Source organism: Microtus oregoni, unplaced genomic scaffold, assembly GCF_018167655.1.
Source record: "Microtus oregoni isolate MIOR12 unplaced genomic scaffold, Mior012 000012F_ref0000307, whole genome shotgun sequence".
NCBI classification, from domain to species: domain Eukaryota; kingdom Metazoa; phylum Chordata; class Mammalia; order Rodentia; family Cricetidae; genus Microtus; species Microtus oregoni.
This window is the reverse complement of record NW_024543071.1, coordinates 46,989,962-47,008,795: the sequence shown is the minus strand read 5'-3', so window position 1 is coordinate 47,008,795 and position 18,834 is coordinate 46,989,962. Positions and strand designations below refer to the sequence as shown.

General features: G+C 41.7%; 1 protein-coding gene across 1 annotated transcript; it reads right to left on the bottom strand.

Moving 5' to 3' along the window:
* Window positions 1-1,028: 1,028 nt before the first annotated feature.
* On the bottom strand, window positions 1,029-17,888 carry Ms4a12 (membrane spanning 4-domains A12). Its single transcript, XM_041661530.1, is given in 7 exon segments — window positions 1,029-1,206; window positions 1,364-1,474; window positions 2,121-2,237; window positions 4,244-4,300; window positions 4,809-4,946; window positions 13,610-13,888; window positions 17,749-17,888. Coding segments are annotated over 6 exon segments (813 nt in total). The 5' UTR covers window positions 13,883-13,888; window positions 17,749-17,888; the 3' UTR covers window positions 1,029-1,089.
* Window positions 17,889-18,834: the final 946 nt, after the last annotated feature.

Here is an 18,834-nt window from a genome sequence, read left to right as displayed (position 1 = left end):
AGCTGTTGGCTACCACCGACTTGCCACTCTCTTCTACTTTGTGGATATCTTGCCATGATGATCATTGTTGTGGTTAACAAGGGTCACAGTTGGGTAGGATTGTTAAATGCTTCCTTCCCTTAGCAGCTTGTGCAGCATTTTCTGGTGGTATGGCTACTTAAACAGGGCTGGAACAGCAGGAGCATCAACTGACATGCTAATGTAGAAGGGGGGAGATCTCGTGGGGTTCTACTCCTAGACACAGAATTACAGGGAACTACTCAGAGAGGAAGAATTAGCTGTTTTCATGGACGAACCCCCTAATTGCTTATCCATACAAAGTGGTCAGCCCTGAAACCATATACACACAAACAACCCAAACAGACTAATCAGGTTATATTTATGTATTTGTGCATACATATGTGTACACATGTGTATATAATATATGTAACAGTAATAAGAAAATAAGGTTATCAATTTGAGAGTATGGGGACATGAGAAAAGTTAGAGGGAGGGGACTTGAAAGGGGCTGTAGGGAGGAAAGGGAAAGGAAAAGTGATGTAATTATATTTTAATTAAAGATGTATTAAAAACACCCCTCAAATTTCATGTGATATTTAACACTTTCTAAATTCCAAATACAGGCACTAAATAGATTTGCAGGGATGATGGAGGAAGGTCATTGGTTAAATAAAAAGAAACTGCTTGGCCCTCATTGGTTAGAAGATAGGTGGGAGTAGTAAACAGAACAGAACGCTGGGAGGAAGAGGAAGTGAGCTCAGACTCCACAGCTCTCCTCTCAGGAGCAGACGCCTCAGAGAGACGCCATGCTCCCCCTCTCCTGGGCAGACGCACGCGATGAAGCAAGGGATGTGAGAATTAGCCTGTAAGGGCTAGAGCTAAAGGGCCAAGCAGTATTTAAATGAATACAGTTTGTGTGTTGTTATTTCGGAGCATAAGCTAGCCATGTGGGCAGCCGGGGTGCTGGGGATGCAGCCCCGCTGCTCCTATTACTACACAGGGTCTGTGGGAAGCAAAAAGCAACTTCATAACTTCATAAGAATTTTTTTTCAGAGAAGGTTTATTATATGAAATTGTCCCAGTGATTCTTTATGCCTGGTATGGTTGAGGAGCATAAGCTGGTACTCTCTCGTCTATTGCAGGATCTGGGAAAGGCTGTTGTGTGAAGGGGTTGGCCACATGCACAGTTGGAACAGCCAGGGCAGACTAGAATGGATAAGGAAAAACAAGCAGCATTATGAGCACAGTCCCTTCGTTTGCCTCTGTCTCAGCAGTGGAGAGCAGAGAGCTCTGTAGGCAGCCCACACTCATTTCTGCAGCAGGGATTTGGGTTATTTTTTTACAAAGAAGAGACTCAACTTACCCTTTTGCCATGGAGTAGGGTTTGGTAGGCAAAGAGAACCATGGCACATGCTATGCTGACCTCCAACATGGAAAATATTGCCAGCACGCCTACAATTCCTGTCCCAGAAAGCTGAAATAAGAAAAACATAGAATGTTAGATTGAACGGGAGGGTCTCATACAGACTTCAGAAATGTCCTGACTCATCAAAAGAGCTATCTCCCTCCTGTTCAACTCTGTGATATTTTCCATAACAGCAAGGAGACCATTACAAAGAAAAAAAAAACCCACATACTTATTTTCTGATATTCCTAAACAGTCTACTTGCTGAGAGGAAAAGTCTTCTGGTGTTTTAAAGAAATATCAAAATTAATTTGTATTTCTCTGAAATAAGCATTTGATGACAATAAGGAAATATCCAGAGGGAGTTGATTGCACATGAGCAGACATCTTCCTTTGTTTCCATCCTACAAAAGCCACTTCACACTTTGATGCCTTATCTATGCAGAATTATAAAGTGCTGGAAAAGGAATTCTGCATGTATTTTGCCACACTCTACCCAGTGCTCCTGTGATGACCACGGGGTTGGTCTTTCTGACATCATCTATCTGCAAATGTAATTTTCTCACCTTGTATCTTAGCGATCACATTCCTAGGAGTAGGGTTAGAAATACAGAGAATTTTCTCAACAGAGCTGCTGTATAAGAAATAGGAGATGGTAGCTATACTCTGGCATTGAGGAGAGAGCAGTCATTGTGGTCCATGGCAGGATACTCACCACCATCCAGTAGTTCTGTTAATAGTAGCCGTTGGTGTTCAGATCCCACACAAACAGAATCACGCCAACAGAGGCAAAGATAACACTAATAATGTTCATTGCCAGGGTGCTTTTCAACTGTTGGAGGCAGTAAGAACAGAAAACCAAATAGAAGACAGGTGACTTTAAAGGGAGTGGGAGTTTAGCCGAATTGATGGTTCTTAATCATTGACATCTTATTTTAGTTCTCACTGTGCTGAGAGATGAACTCAAGGTCTGGTGCACCCTGAGCAAGTGTTCTACCACTGAGTGTGTCCCTAGCATGAAACAACATTTGTGACATCCACAACTGGACAGAGTGAGAGACTTTGGAACGCTCAAGTCTACATGCGATGTCTCAAACCTTCCTCTCAGGGTCAGGGATCTAGGGGGAAGATTTTGTTATTTTGTTCCTGATACCTACCTACCTACCTTCCTTCCTCCCTCCCTCCCTCCCTCCCTCCCTCCCTCCCTCCCTCCCTCCCTTCTTTCCTTCCTTCCTTCCTTCCTTCCTTCCCATCCTCCTTTCCTTTCTTTTTTTTTTATGAAAGAGAAAGAACATGAAGTTGAATGAGTAGGAAGGTTGGGAAGATCTGGGAGGATTTTTTTTTGGGGGGGGAAGAATATATTTAGATATATTGTATGAAAAAAATGAAAGTAAAAATTAAAAAGCAGCTAGGTGTTGTGGTGTACACTTTTAATTCCAGCACCTGGGAGGCAGAGATAGGTGACGCTCTGTGAGTTCGAGGCCAGCCTGGTCTACAGAGTGAGTTCCAGGACAGTGAGGGTTATTATAGAGAAAATCCCTGGCTCAATAAAAATAAAAATAAAAAGTAACTCTACTTTGTAAAACCAATAAAAGGACAAACAAGATTTTTATTTTTTGAGATTTATTTATTTATTTTAAATTTGTAGGTGTTTGCCTGCATGTATATCTATATACCATGAGTATGCAGTGCCCACGGAAGCCAGGAGAGACCATCAAATCCCCTGGAACTGGAGTTACAGAGATTATGAGTCACTGGGTGAGTGCTGGGAATAAAACACAGGCCCTCTAGAGGTGTGGTCAAGTCAGTGACCTTAACTTCTGAGCCATTTCTCCAGTGACAAGAGCAAACTTTTAATGGGCATTATTCTCTGATAGGTATTTTGTTCTATATTTAAAATGATATCACTTTTAACTCTTACAGCTATCACACAGGAGATAGTCCCAGTATTAGCTTTACACATTCCTATCTAATTGTACCGTCCCCAAAGACAGACTCTCTTTCTACACAACCTCTGAGGGGCAGGGCCCTATACGGAGAAGGATGCTCTGTTTTGTTTTGGGATTACAGTAGATATGACTAATCAGAGCTAGGCTGGTTCTACCTCTAGCTTGATCCACTATTTTATCTGGAGTGCACAGACAACATGATTCCATCTTCCCATCTCCCCTATCTTTTGTTCTTGCACATAGCTTCATCTAATCTTGACACCACTTCTGTTCTAGGTTTAGGGGGAAAATGTCTCTCTCCTGGTTTGCCATTAAGGCATGAAATCACAACAAGGGGCATGCTATGGCTTGAGAGAACTGAACCCCCATCTCTGTGGACATTTCTGTGCGCTCTTATCCTTTGAACCAGATGTTTTCAATGACAGTTTAAAGAACTGACAACAGAGACAATCTGAGTAAGAATAGGAATTACACACCAGTGAAAAGTAAAATACAAGACAGAGCTGAGAAGTGGCCATGAACACTGGGACTTTGTTATTGAAGGGGCATGCCGATGGGTTTTGGTTTCTAGTTTCTTCCTTGGTTTTACCTGAATGTCGTGTGACCCAACAGAACCAGGGAGCCATTGGGCTAAAGTTTAAACAACACTTACATATATTAATGTCCACTCTTCTGCTTTCCAGAGCCTGGATGTGGCGCTCTGCCTTTCTGGGTGGCAAACTGAGTGTACCCTTCCCCCGCGCCAGCACAGGCATTACCTGGTACCTGGCAGATATTTTGAGAACGTGCTTCCATCCCCACTCTTTGAATCTACCCTCTCAAGTTGTCCTTGGCAGTAAATCAAACCAGTCTTTAAAAGGATTTAAAGGTAGACTGTTTTCTAACTTACCAGAGAGGGGGAGGGTTTCTTGAAAGCCGATACGGAGAGTGAGCCAGAAGCAATGAACTGTAGAAACAGACAGATTCGTGACCGGTAGGTTCTCTGCTATACCTGGGACTGTCTCCTTAGGCAGGAGGCTGCTCTAGCTGCCTATGTTTGGTTTCTCTCACACACCACTCACTTATTTTAAGATTCACTTTGGGGATACATCTCTGATTCCCCTCCCTGTTTTCTTGCATGTGAAGAACTGTTACAGATGGCTCTGAGTTTGCATGGATGATTGCACCTCCTGCTCAGCTTCATCTTGTCCTCAACCTCATCTTGTCAATGGCCTAGTTTTGCCATGTTTCCGATCACTCCTCACAACTCTCCATCCAGCATATTGGTTCTTGATCTGTGCTTGCATTTACAGTGAGTTTAAGTTGTCAGTCTCTAGCAGGGAGTACAGGCCCCCTTTCTCATGCTCAAGCAGAGCTGTTATTTCTCAAAGTTCTCTAGCCCTCAGACACGCCATCTATCAAGAATTGAGCTGTGAACAGGCTGTAAGGGAAGAGATGTCCAACAATCTACTCACAGAGAGTCCACCCCAGAATGGATATCCACCAATAAAAGCAATAGAGCAAAATGCCCAAGACATATGGTAATGGATGCTCAGCAACCCAAGAACAATTCCAAAGCCAATATGCATCAATCCAGTTATGATATGGACTGCCTGAAAAGGAAAACAAAGAGGTATTTTAAAATGATTTCTTTATTTCTAGTCCATGAAACTCCTGTTTATTTACTGTCCATCTTGCCAGAATCTCTGAGAACTCATCCAAACAGTGAATGATTTGATGTATCCTGAAACAACAGGGGAGGAAGGGCCTCAAGTCAAACCCTTGTTTGGAATCCTTAGCTGTCAGGGCAATGCACATCAAAACGACTCTGAGATTTCATCTTACACTTATCATAATGGATAAGATCAAAAACACAAGTGACAGCTCATGCTGGTGAGGATGTGGAGTAAGAGGAAGACTCTTCTGTTGCTGGTGGGAGTGCAAACATGAACAGATGCTTAGGAAATCAAAGTTTCTCAGAAAACTGAGGATTGACCTGCTTCAGGACCCAGCTATACTGCTCCTGGGCATATACTCAAAGGTTGCTCTACCATACCATGAAGACACCTGCGTAACTATGGTTATTGCATCTTTCTTTGTAGTAGTCAGAAACTGGAAACAACCTACATGTCATCAACCAAAGAGCAGATAGAGAAACTGTGGTAGACTTATACACTTACAGCTATGAAAACGATGACATCCTGAAATTTGCTGGCAAACGGATAGAAGTAGAAAAGATCATCCTGGGTGGGGTAGCCCAGACCCAGAAAGACAAATATGGTATGTCATTACTCATTGGTGAATATTAACTGTAAAGAATAACCATGCTACAATCCATAGACCCAAAAAGCTAAGTAACAAGGAGGGTTCAAGAGAAGACACGTGCATCTCACTGTGAAGGAGGAATAGAATAGACATCACAGATTAATGGGGAATAGTGTGTGTCTGGATGGGGAGGGGTGGGCATGGGAACAGGTGTTATCAGGAGGGGAGAGGATGGAGGGAGAGAGAGTACTGGTAAAGACAACTGGAACTAGGGGAATCTCTAGGATTAACTAGACACCTAGCACAGTGGAAACTCCCAGGAATCTATGAGGGTAACCCTAGCTAAGACTCTTAGCAATGGGAGATACAGATTCTGAATGGCTATCTCCTGTTACCAGGCAAGACTTCCAGTGGAAGGATTGGGACCCCAACTAACCCATGTAATCTTTGGCTTACAATCTGTGCTGCCTACAAAATATGCTGGGGTAAAGGTGATGTAGAAATTATGGAAATGGCCAACCAGTGACTGATCTAGCTTGAGACTCATATCATGGGAGGAAGCCCACCCCTGACACTGCCTAGAGGGTCAGGACCCAGGGGCTGGACAGCCCAGAGACCAGGATAGAATCAAACATGACTGGCAAAAAAAAATAGCCAATGAAATGATTTCTAATGATATTCTGCTATACTCATAGATCCCGTTGTCATCAGAGAAGCTTCACCCAGCAACAGATGGAAACACGTACAGAATCTCACAGCCAAACATTCGGCAGACCTCAGGGAATCACATGGAAGGGGAGGAAGTATTATGAGAGCCAGAGGGGCCAAGGACAAGAAAACTACAGAATCAACTAACCTGGGCTTGTAGGGCCTCACAGAGACTGAACTGGCAGCAAGAGAGTTTTCAGGGGACTGATTTGGGCCCTCTGTACATATGTTACAGTTGTGTAGCTTTGTCTTCTTGTGGGACTCTTTAACCGTGAGAATAAAGGTCTGTCTATGACTCTGTTACCTGCTTTTGGGACCCTTTCCTCCTACTTGGTTGCTGTAGTAGGAGAGGAAGTGCCTCGTCTTACTGTGATTTGATACTCCATGGCTGGCTAATATACATGGGAGGCCTGCCCTTTTCTGAAGAGAAAGGAGAGAAAGGGGGAGAGTTGGATGGAGCAGAGATTGAAGAGAGGGACTGGGAGGCAGAGAGGGAGGGAAAACAGCAATTGGTCTGGAAATTGACTATTTAACTAATTAAATGAATAAACTCTGTTTGAGGGGCTAGTAAGATGGCTCAGTGGGTAAGGAATTTGTTATCTAAACAGATGACCAGAGTGTGATACCTAGACCCCCCCCACTTTGTGGGAAGAACTGTGCAAACAGAGACTGCACATTCATTTCCCAGCTGCCCAGACTTGAATAATCACACAGAAACTATATTAATTATAACACTGCTTGGCCTATTAGCTCAGGCATCTTATTAACTAATTTTTATATCTTAGATTAACCCATTTCTATTAATCTATATATCATCATGAGGTTGTGGCCTACCAGTAGGGTCTGGCATCTTCCTCCTTCAGCAGTTATTTGGTGTCTCCCTGACTCTACCTACTCTCTCTCTATATCCCTTCCAGCCTGCCTATAGTCTGCCCTGTCATAGGCCAAAACAGCTTTGTTAACCAATGGTAATGAAACATATTCATAGCCTACAGAGGGGAATCCCATATCATCTCCCCTTTTCTGTCTAAATAAAAGGAAGGTTTTAACTTTACCATAGTAAAATTACATATAACAAAACAGGCATGAAGCAAGAATTACAGTTACAGTATTTAGTCTATTTGTACCTGGAAAAATTAAAGAAAATATTCTAACATCTATTTTATCTTTGTGAGTCTAAAGTTTAATAACTAACTTATCTTTGTCATAACTGAGGAAAACTATATCTAATCTTCAACTCCATCAAAAACTCCAGGAATGATATAATATTACCTAAGTTAACAAGAAATGCATTGTAAGCAACTTCCAAAACTCTAGAACTGACAGAAACATCTTGCTGCCTGGACAATCACCCAGAGTTCTTCTGTACCATTGGGGCATCCATCTTCAGCCTACAGGCCCATAGTATCCAGCAGACTTTTCCACGAAACAGGGAATGTGAAGATCTGTTCTGCCTTGTGATGGCAAAGTTTATCAGTTACTTTCTTCTATGTCCTGCATAATGTCTGGCAGTTTCTTCTATGAAGCAGGAAGAACCAGCCCATCTTTTGAAAAGTTTATCAGTCACTCTTCTGTGGGTCCTGCATGTCCAGTTTATACAGCATACCATTAACTAGTCTAGGTAAGAACAGTTTCGTGCTCAAATGGCTAACCTTGTCCCATTGAAGGCAAATTCCACAACGAGTTTCTTCAGTACCCACCAACCTCTCTGAAGTAATTGGTACTGCCAGAATTAGACATGTCTCACTGTTGAGAAAAGTCTAAGTTCTTAAAACATTTTAAATGCCATATTCTATAAGTCTTTGAAAGGTTTGAAGAATATCTAAGTGAAATATATCTCTATATATCTAGAAAACCTAACTAACATAACTACAAATTTGACTATTCTAAATGACTATTAATCTGTATTTTAAATTATGCATTATATTTTTAAATGAACTGCACAAACACAATACTTTAAACAAGAGCAGAAATATATATGCACAGTGAAACAAACTGACCTTAAATTTGTATCAGTAGACCAAAATCCATACCAATGTATCCATCTCTGTACATCGTATGCCCCTTATTTTTTTCTTTTAGAAATTGACCATGACCATTAATTACTTATAATTAACCTCCTTTAAATGAAAATAAACATTTATAAACAATCATTTTGGGAATTTGGGTGTAGTATTTTCCAGACTATTTTCTGCTATTTGTTGGGCAGAGTAATTTTAGGGTTCATGGAGACCTTTTGGGGGGATTTTGTTACATAAAATCACATTATTCTGGAAGAAATCCACAGGTTCTCATCTTCTGTGTGTATACTCTTTTTCCTTTCTCTCCCAAGCATTCATACATTTTAAAAATACAATGTATCTTGTTTAGAGTTTTTTTTTTTATGTCCGAATCTGTCTTTATTGTGTATCTTTAATCAATTTCTGATCAGGAGCACCTTTCCTTTTTTTTTTTTTAATGCTAAGTGGCCATGGCTAGGATCAACTCTGTGGCCTTGTCTGTTTGCTCCTCCCCATCCAACGTGGTGGAGGTATGCTCACTTCCCTAGCTCCAGGGATGCAGCTGTTCTGTGTCACATTAAGCAACTAGCACGCTACTCACAAACCCCATTTCAGTTTAGAACCTCCTAAAAGAGCCATAGCTGTCCATGCAACTAGCACAAACCAGGAAGTCTTCTTAAAGAAGCTGCACAGTTTTTGCTGCCACTGCTGAGTCAGGAAACCTTCTCTTAAAGGAACTGTGCCTCTGTTTCCTTCTAGCAAACAGAGCCCACCCAAGAAAATGCTGTTACCAAGAAGCCATGCTTAACTGTTTTTTTTTTTTTTTTGGTTTTTCGAGATAGGGTTTCTCTGTGGCTTTGGAGCCTATCCTGGAACTAGCTCTTCTAGACTAGGCTAGACTCGAACTCACAGAGATCTGCCTGCCTCTGCCTCCCAAGTGCTGGGATTAAAGGTGTGCACTACTACCACCCTGCTAACTCTGTTCTTTTGTGTCTATCCAAGCTCTCTCAGGTTTTATTCAGGTTTTATGTGGATATAGTTGCTTCACGTTGGCATGCCATTTTGTAAACTGAGATTGCTTGTTCATTTCTTGCTTCCCAGACCTAAATAATCACACAGAACCTGTATTAGTTGCAACACTGCATGGCCTATTAGATCAGGCTTCTTATTAGCTAACTTTTACAGCTTAGATTAACCCATTTCTATTCATCTATATATCACCACGAAGCTGTGGCCTACCAGTAAGGTCTGGTGTCTTTCTCCTTCCACAGCTACATGGCGTCTCCCTGACTCTGCCTACTCTCTTTATATATCCCTTCCAGCCTGGCTATATTCTGCCCTGCTATAGGCCAAAGCAGCTTTATTCATTAACCAATGGTAATGAAACATATTCATAGCATACAGAGGGGAATCCCACATCAGAACTGAGTCTCGCAAATTGCCCTCTGACCTCCATATATGTGCTTGCACACACACACACACACACACACACACACACACACACACACACACTAAACATTTTTAAGAGGCACTTGGTTTGATTTCCGGATGGTCTCCAGAGAAGCCTTTAGAAAATGTGAGTCCTTAAGAATCTCCTAGTGTCCTCTGTGAGTCTATAAGTTTGTAAAGAATGCTGTGATTGGGGTGACAGTGACTGTCTTGCAGAAGTAGCACAATTTCCTGTCCGGGCAGTGCTAGTCACAAGAAAAGGAGTCAGTAGAGATGAAGTCACTCCTAGAGTATCAATCATACACCTGACAATGCTCTAAACATCTTGCCTGTCACTCTACCAACAACTAGGTGGAGATGGAAAGTCATAAGAAATCAAGTGCCCAAGGGCACACAGTTATGAAGGGGCAGATGCCCAGAATGCATGGCAGTGGACTGACTCCAAAACACATTTGGAATCTGTCCTTTCAAGCTTAGCTTGGTTCCACCCATTCTAGGTTGTTGTGATCGTTATGCTAGTTAAACAAACCTGTTCTTTGTTAATTCCTCATATTTTAAGATATAAAACACATGGCATCATTTGCTTTTATATTTTCATGTTTTTAACTTTAAAAGTTATTATTATCTTATTTTCCATGTCTGGATGTTTTTCTTGTATGCATGTCTGTGCATCATCTATATGCCTGGTGGTGCTCCAGGATGCCTGAGGAGTGGGGTCTGATGCCCTGGAACTGGGGTTACAAACAACTGTGAGCCACCAAGGGATGCTAGGAATGGAACTGAGTCCTCTGCAAGAGCAGCCACTGATCTTAACCCCAGCACCATTGTTCTAGTCTTTGTACTGTTTGTTTTTAAAATGTTGATATGCAACTTTTCTCATACCAGGTGAGAAGGATTTCACCAATGATAAGGGATAAACCTTTTACTTTCTTATCACTCTTTTTTTTTTTTTGTAGAGTAAACATAGTTTTCTGAGAAGCAACAGCTGCTGTATTGGTCCAAAGCTCAGTGACATATCCACAGTCCATTTCTTCTGAAGTTTATGCTTGATCTTACCTATCCAGGAAGACTAGGGCCACAGAAATTTCTGTGTTTATTTTCTCAATGAATAGTAATGAATAAAATGAAATTGAATTAAAAGAAAACAACAATTTCATAAATTTGCTAAAATAATAATACATTGTTGAAATGCACTGAGACTTGTGAAAGCCATGAACCTTCCCTCTGAACAATTCTTCTTGCTCATCCACATGTGTTCATCATCCTTTAGACACAGCTTCTGAGAGCTGGTGACCCATTTTAGCCAATGCTGTGTCTCAGACTGGAAACTCCTGCATCTGACTTCAGATTTGTTTCCACAAGTCGTTCTCTAGGAGCACAGTCTGGGTACAGACTTCCTGTCTTGCTGTCATCGTGATGAAGGGCAGTTACAACTTTTCATCCCTATTGGCCCCTCTTTCTGCCCATATAACCCTGGCTCTACACTTCATTGATTAAAATTACCTACAGCCCCAACCACTTAAACATTCAACTTGTTCTGTGTTTTTGGTGATTGTCCCAGTTGATTTCATCCCCAGTTTCCTGTGTTGCTGTGATAAAATATCAATAGGCAAAAAGCAATTTAGATTAGGTTTATTTTCAGCTCACAATCCCAGGTTATAGTCTGTCACTGTAGAGAAGTCAAGGCAGATACTTCAAAGAGCCAATCATATCACATGAGATAGAAATGTATGCATACCTGCTTATTTGTTCATGCTCAGACTGTTTTCCCCAATCTTATATTGCCCGGGAATCCCAGCCTGGGGAATGGTGTCACCCATGGTGGGCTGGGTTTTACCAAATCAATGAACTTAATTAGACAAAGCGTCAAAGACACACCCACTGGGGAGCACAATGCAGAAGATCCTTCATGGAGTCTCTATTCTCAGGTGATTCTAGGCTGTGCCAAGTTGACAGTTAAAGCTAACCATCACAGAGGTTCTGAGCAAAGGGGACCAAATATTCTACCCCCACCATCTGTGGTCCCCAAAGTATTGTGGTAACTTGGGGTGTAGCTTCACAGTCTTCATGGAGAGGACCCAGCTTCTGCTAACTAATATTTTATTTTATTTTTAGCAGAACTTTGCCTTTTCTTTAAATATATTTTGATTGCATCTGTTTTTTTTTTTTTTGCCAGGAGGAATGCTTCAAATGGATCTTTGTTCCACATAATAAAAGTCATCTGTCTGCTCCAGATGTACCACCAGGTTTGTCCCCACCTCCCCTTTGGCCTCCTTCCAGCTGTTCCTTTCTTTGTGCAGTCTGCTCTATTTTATTGGCCTCCTCCTGTTCATCAAATACACCACACACAATCTTCTTCTAAAGTCTTTACACTGGCTATTTTTTTCTTGTCCTGACATCTGTGTGGTTCACTCTGAACTTCATGCCTTTGGAGTGCCCGTCTTGATCAACTTCAAGTGTCTACCCATTCATTGCCTGCTTCTTCTTCTTCCTCTTACACTCTATATGTTACTTACTTAATTTTTGTTAGCATATAAAGTACTAGGATTTGTTATGACATTTTCAAGTGAAATTATTGAAATTATTGATATTTTCTTTCTCCTCTACTCTCATCTGTTTCTTTGCACCCTCTGCATACCCTTCCACTCCCACAAGCCTCCCTTCTGTTTTCATGTTACATGTGTCCTATTGCCCATTCCCTTTCCTCAGCACCTCTTTTCTCTTCTTGTGACCGCCTTTCTACTTTCTCACACACACTGCCATCCCCCCCCCCCCCCGCCCCTAACAGTAAAAGACAGGACATGTGTATGAGAGACAACACAAGATTTTTGTCTTTCTTAGTCTGGTTTGCCTCAGTCAATATCTATATAGTATTTTTTCACCTTCTCCCACACTCTCTAGATTGCATCTTTATTATGTGTGCAGCCTGATTTCCCCAGCTTGGCCATAGGTCCCCTGAAGGCAGAGGCTGTTCCTGTTTTGTATTTCCAGATATTTTCAGCAACTGTGTGAATTGGCTTTGTGAGCTATGCGTTCGCAGGGAATGCACTCCACTTGGCAGGGCAAGATCCAAGGAGCCACCTTCCCGGTGTAGAGCAGCTGCTGGGCTGGAGGGTGGAGTACTGTTTATTTTTACTTGCCTGAAACACTGTGACTCAACTAAATTGCCGAAAAGCACTAGCTGGTGAGATGGCTAGAAGAATTCAAGTACATAGTGCACCTGTTGTCTACTGACTCCCATAGCCAAGATTTTGGAGCTGTACCAATAACACATTGGTGGGAGTGTGTGAAGAGGTATGGGAAAAGCTAACAAATGGTGGTGACTTCTGGGTAAGTGTGTGGAGTCTTCACTACAGGTCAGGCTTGCTTTCCAATGCTGATAGAAACAAGATTGTGGGTGTCCAGTTCAAATCAACTTTCGTGAAGTAAAGGAACAAAGACATAAATTTCCAAGGGTTTTTCACATTCTGCTTTCTCCAGACTGTTTGCTGATAGCTCTGCCCCCTTTCAAACAGTTTTCAATGATCCTTTAAAGTTAATTCATCTTTATAGGAATATACATGTGTAACCAATCCAGCGACAGAGCTGAGGTTGTCTAAAAAGACTTTCATAGCAGTGAGATCAAGCGAGAAGTAGGAAAAGTCTCCTGTCAATTGTTAGACTCGCGACTGAATCTAAAATAAATTAACCCAGAGTAACTAATACACTGATTGAGCTTTTCTTTCAGGGAAAGGCACAGTTAGCAGAACAATCTTCCAATATTTTTGCTCATTTAACAATATGCTATTGTAACTGACAGATGCACAAAAACCTTGCAAATGAAACATTAAAACTCTAGTGGCAAATACACTTACCCCAAGAGCCATTGCTGCATCTTTAAATTTGGGGTTGGTTGTTGTTGTTCTTGGAGCTGGATGCCCTGTTGGCACATTTTCCAGACCGAGCTGATGGGTAGTGAGGATTCCCGGAGATGTAATGTAAGAAAGTTGCCTAGTCTGTACTTGGTTTCCTGTGTTTAGAAAACCCAGAGGTGGTTGAGGATGAAGAGCCATGGAGCTTGTTGGTGCATAAGGATTGGGAATGGTGACATGCATCGCAGGGTAGGTAGTTGTCTGGGAAGACGTCATTATGTCCTAAGCAGCAGAAAACATACAAAAGTAACACATTTACCAAGATAAGAAATGAAAGGACACCTTGTCAAGTGTCCGTTTTCTATGCAAATGGGAGAGAGCAAGTGAGTAGATACTGGCTAGTGACAAGCAATAAAAATATGATTCTCATTTGACCTTGGAATCCCATATATCCTGGGCCTCAAAAGAAGTAAAGGAGGGATGATGGGAATACATTTCGTTTTCAGTTCTTCATATTGAGTTTTGCAGTGTGTTCATGTACATGTGCATGTGCACATGCATGTGTGTTTTTCTGAGTTCATTGCTTTTGAAGGACATCAGAAGGCAAGGGGGACTGAAGTGTCAGGATTCTGAACACATGGTCTGAACAGGTGCCCCTATTAAAATGCCAGTTGTTTGATACACCAATGGGTTTGTTATATAACTTATACTTCGACAAAGGGTGAAGACATTCCTCCCCCAGGGCTCTTTGACATCTGTGAATACAAGAAGATGGCTTGCAGAGAAAATCTCAAAAATGAATCCAAGGATACTGAACACAATGCTTTTTGTGTGCAGTTTTCTTCTTTCTTTAAGGATTGCTAGTGACTTTTGTCCACATTTAATCATGGAGATTTACTTCCATCCAAGTTTCCTTGGCCACACTGGTATTGGAATTTAAAATAGTTCCACACTAGCCCAGAATGGAGTATAATAAAGGTTTATTTATTTAGGGGTAAACTCACAGAAAAAGGAGTGATCAGCAGTCCTGGAACTGAATCCAGCAGCCAAGGGGCTTGTGCACACCCCTACATCTGCTGATATAGTATCCAAGACTGCCTCCTAAGTGGGCCAGCTTCCCAAAGGCCATTGGCTAAAGGAGTTCCCACAGCACCTCCCCCTTTTGTCTAAATAAGAGAGTTCCAAACCCAATACAAAACTTTATACAATAAGAACAAATACCAAGTATAAAAATTAGAATTCCAACCAGCATAAACAATATCAATCAAGAAACACATGCTAAATGTTTCAATAGTTATTCTATCCTAAGCATTCTAAGTCTTATATTAGAATTGAGGAACAGAAGGAGGGAGAAGATGAGCAAGGAAGTCAGGACCAAGAGGGGTGCATCCACCCACAGAGACAGTGGGGCTGATCTATTGGGAGCTCACCAAGGCCAGCTGGACTGTGACTGAAAAAGCATGGGATAAAACCGGAGTCTCTGAATATGGCGGACAATGAGGGCTGCTGAGAAGCCAAGGACAATGGCACTGGGTTTTTATCCTACTTCATGTTCTGGCTTTGTGGGAGCCTAGCCAGTTTGAATGTTCACCTTCCTAGACCAGGATGGAGGGGGGAGGACTTTGGACTTTCCACAGGGCAGGGAACCCTGACTGCTCTTCAGACTTGAGAGGGAGGGGGAGAGGAGTGGGGGGAGGGGAAGAGGGGTGGGGGGACGGGAGAGGAGTGGGGGGGGAGGAGTGGGAGGCTGGGAGGAGGCGGAAATTTTTTTTTCTCAATAAAAAAAAAGAAAAAAAAAGGTCTGTGTTCACTTGGTATCAAACCTGATAACATTCACTTGAGTATACACACGCTAATTATTTTAAATAAAATATTTCAGAAAAAAAAAGAAATGGCTTGGCTAAGTCATGAGACAAAAGTAACTACGACTATCTAGTCTTCAATCCTATCAAAAACCCAAGAAAGGAAAAAGAATTCCAACAGCACATTGGGCCTGAGATGCTGAATGAATAAGAACCCTCAAGAGTAGTTTATCTAAATAAAATAACATTAGGGAGACGGACATCATTGGCCATATGTGAGCTAGTGACTTTCCCTAACAAATAATTTTAATCTTGGACCGCCTTTCTTGCCATCGAGTTGCATTATTGACATCAATATTGTTTTCTATCTGTTGCTGTAACAGATTAGCAGTAAGTTAGTGAAGCCTCCCCTCAGGCTTCAAATGAACTCTTTAGGATAAAATTCATTGCATACTGCAGGAGGTGTGTACTGTGTTCAGTTATAAGCATCAATTTGGGGTTAGAATTCTGGCTCTGACACCAGCTAAAGTTTTGTCGAACTTTCTTTTCTGTTATTTCTCTGCAATACGGTGCTAAAAACAATAAAAGAATACCTTCCTTCTAGGGCTGCGAGGAGTGATTCCTCATGACATGCAAATAACTATTGAAACAGGAATCATGCATTTGACAGACCAAGTTTCTGAGACTAAATATTATTCCAGACCTTTTTAGTCTCCAACCTGATACTTCACTAACTGTGGTACCTTGAGCATCTTTCTCAATTAAATCCTTGTTAGCTCCTGCATCTAAGCTGTAAAACAACAGATGTTGCCATTTAAATAGTTGGTACAAAGTTTGAATGATGGCAGTTTTCATAACGCCATTTGAAGACTTGCCACCCTAGAGCAAGAGCTTGAAGAATAGCAGCGACTATTGTGGAATTAGAACCCAAAGTCTTATTTCAAGTAGAGAATGTAAGCCCATTTGGCAAAAAGGGTTGGACTTCAAGAGATCAGTGCAAAATGGGAGGAGACAGGAGATGGGGTATAGTAATAAGTCAGGACAAAAATTCTCCTGGGCTTAAAAACTGAGTCCATTGAAATGATTGCCCTATGAGAGAAGGTGAGGGAGAAAGAGATAGGGATGGAGATAGAGACAGATAGACACACAGAGAACATTATTGTCTTTGTTGCAGATCATTACATATTTTTGCATATATTTCTAAACATATCATTTAAATTTGTTAAGCAATTTTCAAGATGTTTATTTACCATCGATTTCTGATTTTATATCTGTTACCTAGTTTCTGCATATGGAAGTTTCATACATAATACAAACTCTATATTTTTATCTGACTCTATAAATCCCATCCAAGCCTCAGGATGTATTTGTGCCACATCAGGCTATTGTTTTAGAAAATGATAAGAAATGACCCAGTCCGTACTTTTTGGTTAATACCAAAATGACTTAATGCATACACATGATGTGCACAGGTACAAGTGATGCCAGGATGACGATTTACTGATTATCCAGTCACAATGATGATGCACAGAAGGGAAAGCCAATAAGTTCAGTCACGAGTCATGTTATTTTTTTATAGAGTTAGTTCATTTTTTTCACTTAGCAATTGATAAGCTATTTATAATCAGTTGTCTTTTTTTAAAAAAAAATGAGAACTACCACAACTAATTTTTAAGCACATGAATACATAAAAACACCAAATTTTTCATGAACTCTAAAGCATAGGGACCACAACAATAAGAGAAAAACTAGCCAATAAGCTAATTTCAAATAAAGGTGGGAAAAACACAATTGTAATTTCTATTTTCCTCTTTTCTGTCTTTGAACAGAGTAGAGTTGATACTATCATTTACAATGTATTACAGCATAGAATGAAACATCAGAGTGACACAGATATTTTCACAGAATCATGCAGCAATACATCTAAAGGCATCATCTTTCAGCAAATGTAAAATGCTGACCCAGTGAAGGACCCCTGTCCCCACCTTCATTTTCCAGAAAGAAGCATCTTAAATGTCTCATCCAAGTGCTTCAGTGTCTCTGTTGTTCTATGTGGCCCCATGGTCACCACGTTATTTCCAAGGATTCCCACTTGTTGGTTACTGTCCCTGGAATTTTATACATCTGCACCCACTGTTCTTAGCATGAGATGTATAGTTATGTATATATAAATATACTTGAAGTGCCTCTAACCTGCCTTGTAGTAATTGTCTTCGTCTCCGGGTTTCTCTCTCCCTCCTTTATCAGCTGTCTCAATACAGACTCAAGACTTAACTCCAACCCAGAGATTAGAATGCAGCAGCGAACCCACCAGTCAGACCAGCCCCATTTCATACCCACCGAGAAAGAGTGGCAGAGTGGTTTTCAGTGGACTTAGGCAGCTTTCCCGGCACCTCTGGCCTTTCTTTCTCAGCTCCAAGGTCTGTTCTGGTCTCAGATATTTATCTGGAGTTTATAAGTATCTTTACTTCCTTGCTTCAAATTAGCCTATCCCATTTCTACATAACTCCAAAGTCCTTTTATTGCCTGGTTTCACTCTAATTATGGGACTGTGTTGTAGTTTACTTTCCTCTCATTTATGCTGGGAAGTGTGCTCTGGGTCTTGTTTTAAATTTATTATTTCTTTTCATTTATTTTACTCCTGACCTGTTTCCCCTCCCTCCTTTCCTTCCATTCACTCCCCACACCCATCCACTCCTCTGTCTCCATTCAGAAAGGGGCAACCTCTCATGGGGGTCAAGGAAGCATGACACACCAAGCTCCTCCCACTGCATCAAGGCTGGGCGAGGCAACCCAGATTGGGAATAGGTTCCTAAAAGCAAGTTTAAGCGCCAGGGGCAGGTACTGATCCTACTGTTAGGAGCCCCACAAACAGACCAAGCTACACAACTGTCACACACACACACACACACACACACACACACACACACACAAACTGCTTCTTTTGGTCCCATACAGGCTCCCAGCTGTTGGTTCAGGGTCTGTGAGGTCCCACAAGTCAGCTATCTCCGTGGGGGAGTGGGTTCCCCTCTCATGACCTTGACCTCCCTGGCTTGTACAGTCCCGTATCCCTCTCTTCATTAGGGCTTCCAGGGCTTGGCTGTGGATCTCTGCATCTGCTTTCATCAGTTCCGAATGAAGGGTCTCTGATGACAATTAGGGTAGTCACCAATCTGATTGCAGTAGACAGCCAGTTCAGGCACCTTCTCCGCTATTGCTAGGAGTCCTAATTGGGGTCATCCTTGTGGATTCCTGGGAGTTTCTCTGACACCAGGTTTCTCCCCAACCCCTCCCCCGCGAAATGTCCCCTCATCAGACATCTCAAATTTCATTACTCTCCCACCCCCCCAGTCTAGCTCCTAGCCTGCTCAACCGGATCCCTCATGTTCTCATCCCTCGCCCCACCCCCAGTTTATCTAGGAGATC